This window comes from Pteropus alecto, unplaced genomic scaffold, assembly GCF_000325575.1.
Source record: "Pteropus alecto unplaced genomic scaffold, ASM32557v1 scaffold97, whole genome shotgun sequence".
Classification (NCBI taxonomy): Eukaryota; Metazoa; Chordata; class Mammalia; order Chiroptera; family Pteropodidae; genus Pteropus; species Pteropus alecto.
In genome coordinates, this window is record NW_006439713.1 from 867,300 (window position 1) to 875,366 (window position 8,067).

At 54.3% G+C, this 8,067-nt stretch overlaps 1 protein-coding gene across 1 annotated transcript in view; it reads right to left on the reverse strand.

Annotated features, from left to right (window-relative positions):
• The window catches only part of ABCG1 (ATP binding cassette subfamily G member 1), a 51,249-nt gene that overhangs the window by 36,962 nt on the left and 6,220 nt on the right, over nucleotides 1-8,067 (reverse strand). Inside the window, 1 exon segment of the mRNA XM_006916725.3 lies at nucleotides 7,923-8,067. This exon segment is cut by the window's right edge and continues 36 nt beyond it. Within this exon segment, the coding sequence (XP_006916787.1) occupies nucleotides 7,923-8,067 (145 nt within the window).

Below are 8,067 nucleotides of genomic sequence, written 5' to 3' on the forward strand. Positions count from 1 at the left end.
CCCACCCGCCCCGCCCGCACCTGCGCGCGCTAGGGGCCCCGGCGGTGGTTTTCTCTTCCCTCCATTCAGAGTTTAGGGTTCCCGGAGAACACGAAAGTCTTCCAGACAGACTCCATCACTGCAGGTGTGTCCGGCCGCCTGGCGGGGTCGGTGTAAACATTACCATGGGCTGTGTCCTACGGAGTCAGCATGGCACCAGACGGGGAGAGGGAGGGGTTTTAGGGTTTTACGCCATATTTAAAGCCCAGGGAAGAGCCCGCGGGCCAGTCCGGCGGCTTGGGCCTCCCCTTCCCTAGAGGCTGTGGGTGAAAAGCGCCCTCGGGGACAAGCCAGTCCCAACGCCCTTGGAAGGAGCGTCTGGGTGCACGACAAGTGGCCATTAACCCCATCCTGAAGGGCAAGCAGAGGTGCCCTGCACAAGCCCTAAGCCAGGTGCACCGAGGTCAAACAGGCCCCCAGCCCTGCCCATAAAGGACATCTGGGAACCCCAACCGCAGGGGAGGCGGGGAGGCCTTTTGTCGCACCTCTGCTGCCACCAGGGTCTGGGGTCATGGGCAGAATAAACCTAACACAGCTCATTTTATGGGGCCTGAGACATGGCATGATAGGGAGAGGAGCTTGTTGAGAGGCGTGGAGTTAAGACTGGAGGTTTCAGCTGAACCCCAGCTCTGCCTCCCTCCTCCCACCCCACCCAAGGTGTCCACACTGATATGTCCCCATGGCTTTCCCACGAGGGCTGAGTGATGCAATGTGCTACAGCAAACAGCATTTGCTTAGTAAAGTTATTTTTAGTTAAAAAATAAACACCCCCAAAAAGTAGGAGGGGAGAAATAATAACTGAGAAATCCCATAAAACTCCCGCTAAAAGGTTCACTTTCAAGTCAGGCAATGGAGATGATCGAGGGAGGGGCTTTTTTCGTCCCAGTGCACCCACCCTGCCTTTTGACAGTAAGAGGAACAGGAAGAGTGAGTGACTCACGTCTGCTTTTCCCCACCCTTATCAGTTTACGAACAGCACATTCTGGCAGGGGCTCCTGCTCAGCGCCCTGTCCCATGGGTGCCCCTCTGATGCCCTCACCCAAAGCAGGACTCTGGCCTTGGTTCCTCCAAGGGCCACGTGCCTCTCACTTCCTCCTTTCTGGGTGGCCCCCGGTCTCGATGCACTTGGTTACTATTTGTACTTGGTTAGGCTTTTTTCCTTCCAGTTCGTGAGCTTATTTCAAGACCGAGACGAAGATGTGTTCTGCACAGTTCCACAAAGAGGAACTTGGATCAGCCAATGAACGTTACTTGAATTCAGATTTCGGTTCAACAGAGAGAAGCCCTTTTCTAAAGATTAGATTGTGCCGGTGTGGACCCTGCCGCCCAGGGGAATGTCGGCACCCCGCCCCCCCCGCACCCCGGTCGCCAGAAGTGCTCAGACAGAGGCTGGTTGCCATCGGGGATGGGATGAGGATTGCCCCGTGGGTGAGAGGTCGGACCACGGGAGCTCCGAGACCCCTTTGGGCTCCAAGATCCGGACTCTAAATACAGCTCTCAGTGGGACATAATCACAGTCATCAGTCGCTCTGGTGTGTCTTAATTTTGACACCAAATGCCATTTACTCCACAGGGCACAAAGGTGACTAACAGCGACGCAGCTGACAACGTGAGAAGTGAAACTCACGGCCAGGGTCAACCTGGACCCTGCAGGCACACCGGTCTCTGTCCCTGACACTGCAAACTCTTCTCAGCTGCCTTTTCTCATGGGATAAGCGAAAACCGTCCGTTTTAGGTAGATTTTATTTGAAGGTAAGCTTTCTGCTGAAGGTTCTGGAACTTTGTCAGCACGGGCTTGATAGAGAATCACCCCATTCGACAAACCCTTGCTTTGTAGGGTCCCCTCCTTCTAAACAGATTTAATCTGGCCCACGTGGTTACCTTTGTTTCTTAAATGAGGGGATCTGTTGATTCTAGAACCGTGCTCAAAAAGACCATGTGTGTGGTTACTAAAGTTTTTCCTGCCAATTTGTAAACAAATGAAATGCTTTCATGTTCAGCAGAATGTCACCCTGGGTTATTTCTTGGCCTGAGGCAGGTTAGGATCTGGTTTCTAAGAGAGGACTTTAGTTCGAGAATGTGAAGTTTCCAAGATTCGAGCATTTTTGAGGAGTTAAAGGCAGGCAGGAGGGTGCCCACGCAGCAGGTGAAAATGAGTGTGGCAGGAGTGTCCTCAGATAAGTGGAACAGTGACATAGCTCTCCACTGAGCAGCCCTGCGAGCTCCCGCTGAGGAGGCCCGATGGCTCAAGAACGGGTACGCTCTCTGGGAAGGTGACAGTGTGAGGACGCCCGAATAAAGAACCTGCCAATCGTAAGGCGACGAGGGTGGCCGGGCATCGAAGCGAAGGAGGAAAGGAGACCTCAAAGCCCGTGCTGGCAGGGCCACCTCGGCCACGTGGACGGGGTGTCGAGCCTGCCGGTGGCCAGCGGATGATGGTTTGGTTCCCATGCGGTGGCTCAAAGCGAGAAGGTGAGCTGACCAGAGCGAGAGGCATCTGGGCTCCTGGGATGTAAAGTTCTCCTTGTAAACTAGCAAACCCTCTGGTTTCATACCCGGTCACTATACACGGATCTGTCGTGAGTCTGCCGTGAGAGTCAGCCCATCCTCAGCGTTTTCAAAGCCTCTCTCAGAGCTTATAAAGCAAAAGATCAGAACCTTTCCGGAAGACCCATCATCAAAGGGGCCTGATGGGGGTCCTGCCTGCCTGCCCCAGGGAGCCACTGAGTGCTGAGAACCTGAGAACCGGCCCCAGAGAAAAAAAAGCATTCGGCATCCTTTGTAAAAGCGCCAGCTTCAGCCACGGTTCGGGCTGGGCTCACCGCGATGCAGCAGATAAAAGTCTAGTTACAGTCTCCAATAAAGACAAAGGCAGAGTACTTAAGAGCAATTTCCTTCTGCGCCCAAAAGAAAGCCCCCCCCACCCCTTAGCGTGATGGTTCCCCAGAAGCACAAGAGTAATCCATTCACGCTAACGGAACAGAAACCCCCTTCGACCCTGAGCAGCCTGCCCCCCGAAAACCCATGGCTGCCCTGGGATGTCTGCAGCCCCCCTTAACTGAAAAAACCGCTGCTCCTCAGTTGGACCCAGTCACCCAGCACTTGGTCAGAGGCCAGTCTTCTTGTAATGGAATTCCTGAAAGGCATTTGTGAACGGCACATTCCGCTCATTTCAGCCAGCCTGTCGTGACAGGCCTTGGGAAATAGCGACGACTATTAAGAGAAAGCAAATTTAAATTTGAGAAGGGTGTTTAAATGCATTTTTATAGCTTAGAAGCAAACTAATACAGATAAGCCCAGATTATTTAACTCCTTCCTGGCACCGGGTGAGGCGGGCGAGGCGGAGGCCGGAGGGTCTGGTTTCAGAGGAGGAGGTGGTGTTTCATCCCCCAGAGTCTCCGTGTTGGGACAGCGGCCTGGCTGAGGGACGGTAAAGAAAACTTGCGAAAGCCCAGATATCACTTTTGTTCCCAGCCTCAACTGCATCACGAGGTCATCTTGGGAGGTGTCTTTAATTTCTAAGAATCGTGTCAGCTGTTTGTGTGAAAGCATACCACAGCCACACAGCTCAGTCTCACCTCCCTGCTGAGGGGACAGGAGGGCTAGAGAGTGCCCGAAGGACCAAGTGAGCCCTCGATGCACTCTCCTGAATGGCAGAGGTGACTGACATCCACGCGGGCCGATTAAAAGGACAGTCGGCCAGCATTAACAGTCAAGGTGGCGGCCTTCATGACTGTGCCGGTCTGGTGCTGTGCCCACCTCGGGGCCAGGCGCTTGCTGGGTTCCGTGTTGGGTCTCGGCCTCAATCCCGCAGCCCTGCTATCTAGGCGCATCTCCTGCACTGCTATGACCCAGGACGTGTCTCTGAACCTCATGCATTCCGCGAGTACGAAGGGCTGAGCTGGCCCCCGAGCCACGTGGACCCAACCCCTGCTTCCATTCCACCAACGGAAACTGCTCCGGTCTCCTGGGGAGGGGGCAGCATTATCCGGAGCACCCCCCTTGGTAATCGTGACCAGTCACACCCTAATGAAAAAGGGACCCCTGTGTGAAGAGCCTTGAAAACTAGGAAGTGCTGTTTGTCAGATCTTCTCATCACTACCCACTTTGTCACCTAGAAAGTTCAAAATACAGCTTCTCTTCTTGGCAAGGGGTCCTACGTGTTACCAGCGGGCTGTCACCGTACAGGGAGCAGAAGCCGCTTCCGAAAGTATGTCACACGAGGGCTGAGTGAGAACAACCGACCTGGATTACTCTGCTATGCTGTCCTCGGGCACGACAGTTTGTGCACCAGCATCAAAGTCCATATTTTTTCAAACCGTTTGTCCCATCGGCTTATGCTACGTGAGTGAGTTCCTTGAGGGACAGTAATTACTGTGTCAGAAGCCGGTGAAATGATCCTTGGGGTGTACTTTTTCTCTCCGGAATAATTCTTTTCACAATTATGTTCTCTACTAGGAATCTATTATATGAGCTAGTTTTTCCCCCAAAGACATCATTAATCATATGGTGAAAATGTAACCACAATTGAAAATACAAGATGTTTTGTTAAGCACCATATTCGATACTTGGCAATTGTCATGCTCGAGAATCGCAGAGTCGGTGCCTGACATCGCCCCCTTAGAAACGCTGCTGCCGATCACGCATCCATCACCTTTCTTCTAAGACTCTGATGTTCTCTTTCTGTCGTCTTTCTTTAAAATAATTACGGAGGAGTTTATGATGTCACTCTAATCACAGTGTAGACTGCTACAGCGTTCCATGTCGCGTTTGTGTTGTGGGACCACGCCCTGGGAGACGGCGTGTGAAGGAAAGGCTCCCTGGGTGTCCCGGAGTGGTCCGGCATCTTTGCGACGGACAGAAAGCCGGACTAGCAGTCAGGCAGCCAGGGCCCAGGGCTGGCTCTGACCGGCAGCGAACCACTTCCGCTCTGTTCCCTTCACTACACAACCGGGCACTTTGGCTGTCACCTTCAGAGATATCTGTTCCCCTTCAGATGCCACAGCGCCCGACCCCAGCGTGCGCGACAAATGAGCTCAACGTGGAAAGCTGAATTCAAGGAATTAAAAGCGATCAAGTTGACACGGACAGCAAAACTAATCTGGTGAGAAAGGAAAAAGAGCTCTGTTCCAAAGGTCGGTCGCACTTGGCGTCACACTGAGGTGGCGCCAAAATGCAACTGCCCCAGTGACGAAAGGGGACGAGAGCATGGCTGGGCTCTGCCTCCTCAGCTTACCTCCGCCCACGTTGAGGGGAAGGCGCCCAACCTGAGAAGGGGCACTCGGAGGCCGACAGGCACAGAGGTGACCCGGGATGGACGGACACAAGGCTCCCACGGACCGGCCCGCAGGACCTCCCCGGCAGCCAATGACCAGGGCCTCACTGACTTGTACTGTCCATCCTGGGGTGGAACTTAGTTGGGGAAACAGTGTCAGCGAGTTCTGAGTTGACCCGGTATAGCACTCGAGACCCTGCTGTGATGAGGCGCAGTGAGCACTCCCCTCCCTGGGGAATCTCCGGAGTCCCTGGGATGCAGCCTCCAGCCCAGGGGGGTGACCAGCTCAGCAAGCGGCAGCAGAGCAGGCCCTGGGGGAACCAAGCCTGGAGAAGAAGAACTGCTTCCTTGGCTTCGGGGACCCTGGTACCCCTGAGGCCCTGCGCCAGGCGAGGCATGGGCACCAAGTCAGAGTCGGAAGGCGCCGCCCCGGAGCCAGGCCTGCCTCGCTAGCTCGGGCACCTGAGCAAGCTTTGCCCACCCAGTTTCCCTCCTGCTCAGTGAGAAGGTGGACAGGTGATTCCCACCCTAAACTCGTGCTAGAAAACCAAGGCAAAGGAACGATGGGGCTCGCGGCCAAGGGCGGGCAGGGAGAGCCAGGCCGCTGGGATGCAGGCGGGGAGGAAACCGGCCAGAGCCATCGGCCCGCAGCCCGAGAACCGAGCGACTGGGACACAGCAGGACAATCCGCCCAGCTTCCCCTCTGGCCCTCGATGACTCATGGGCAGGCCCCTGGGGCCACTTCCTCCCCCTCCCCCTGAGCTCACAGGGGTTACTGCAGGGCAAGTTCCATTGGGCAGCCACCTGGGTGGAGTGTCCAAGGAGGCCGCTGGGAATGGACCGTGGTGGTCCTTCCCCACCACCGCACTGATTAAGATGCCATCACTGCTGGCCGAGTCTGACAATTCGTGTGGCCAGTTCTAACATTTAGCAAATACCGGCTCGATAGGGCACTTGCCAGACTAGGAAGCGCAGAGATCCGCGGAGCACCTGCCGCGTCAGATCTCAGACCAAGATTCCGCCGCAGCTGTCAGACGTTTGCACGTCCGCGTCGCAAGCTATCTTCACTTCAAGGGAGACCTGTCCAAGTGCTGTCAACCAACAGGACAGCTTTCCTGCGGCCACATGTATCAGATGGACGGAACCGGATCTGTGTTGCTCACAGATTGGCCACAACCTGTCTACATAGACGAGTCAAGCCACAACATCAAGAGGCCCTCCTGGTCACTTGGTGCATTTCCCCACTCCTCCCCACCCCCCAATAACATCTTTTTCCAAGCTGAGAAGGAAAAGGCTGGAACCCTGTGTTGAAACTGCAGCAGGCTCAAACGAATGAGCCCGCCCCCGAGCCTGCCATAGAATGTCCTAACAAAACAGGCCGGCGACCGCCAAACATGGGAAGTGTCGGATAACATGCCACTCAATCAGCCCCGAGAAGGTTCGAGACCTGTTCCTGGCTGTGCAAACAGACAAAGTCATCCAACAACCAACCTGGCTCGCAGGTCCCAAGGAGTGACCATACTGGCAGTCCCACGGCTTAACCTCAAGGGGGGGAGGGTGCGGGGAAGGAAGATAACAGACGAAAAGAGAAAGGAAAATTCAAGATAAAAAAAGTGCGTCAGATCTAGAAAAAAAAGAAGGGTCAGATCTAGATTTAAGCTGAGAGTCCTTAAAAAAATTGTAATATGCCACTGGTACCCGAGCCACTTTCATTGTTCCAAATTCCTCAGAGATTTTCAGGATGTTTTAAATGATTCGTTAGAAACTGGGGACTGTTGTTTCTTGGTGGTGTGTGACATGTCCTCTCCCAGCTGGTCCCTACCCACCTGGAAGACGGGTGGATGACGGGTGCACGGAGCTGAGGGGGATGGGGAGAGGGGGCCATGGGAAGGAACAGGTCAGGCTGTAAAAGGAATACCACCCCACGTGGCATTAACGCTGCTCGCTTTGAAAATCTAGGGCTCACAAAGGAACATCCAGATGGCTAAGAAAACTCAAAATACCATCCGTCGTCAATTCCCATTAACATGCAACTAGCCGCTGACAAACTCCTGGACTGTGTGGCTTTCCGGCCACCTCCCAGGTTCCGTCCTCTCTATCGCTTCTCTTTCTATGGCTCATTTGACAATGTGTGTTTTTCTTTATAGCCCACCAGCACCGCCCATGGCAAGAGGCCTTTCAGGATCCTTAAACGTATATGACTGGTTTCGAGAGAGGTCACTCGAGGTCACTGGCTACCTTTTAACACATTGAACTTGGGAGGGAGCACCTGTCTCCCATCTTGGTCCAAAACATTAAAAATAGTCCCGTCCCGAAAGGCCAACATAAACGGTGAAGGGGACACTCTGAGGGCTCACCGGGAACCAGCACGCACGGATGCTGCCCAAACCTTGTGAAACCCTTTGTAATCACATCGGAAGGTAAAAGCCCATGAATCTTGGAGCATCTAATCCAACTCGTTCTTATTATAGGTAAGAAAAAACCAGGCATAAAGCAGCTGAATACGTTGGTCACGGAGTGTCAGAACGGGACACCCCAGCTTCTCCCAAATGACCTGTCCCCTCCTTCACCCGATCCTCCCGACACACACAGCAGCCGCCCTCCCTACCTTTCTTCCTCCACCAGGGGCCTTCTGGGACCGAGTAGGAAAGGTCCTTGAATTCGATGTTGACGGCCGCCCTCCGAGGCAAGGAGGAAAAGCGCTGGGCCTCCATGAGGCTGTTGTCCACTTTTTTCAGATGCCCGTTCAGCAG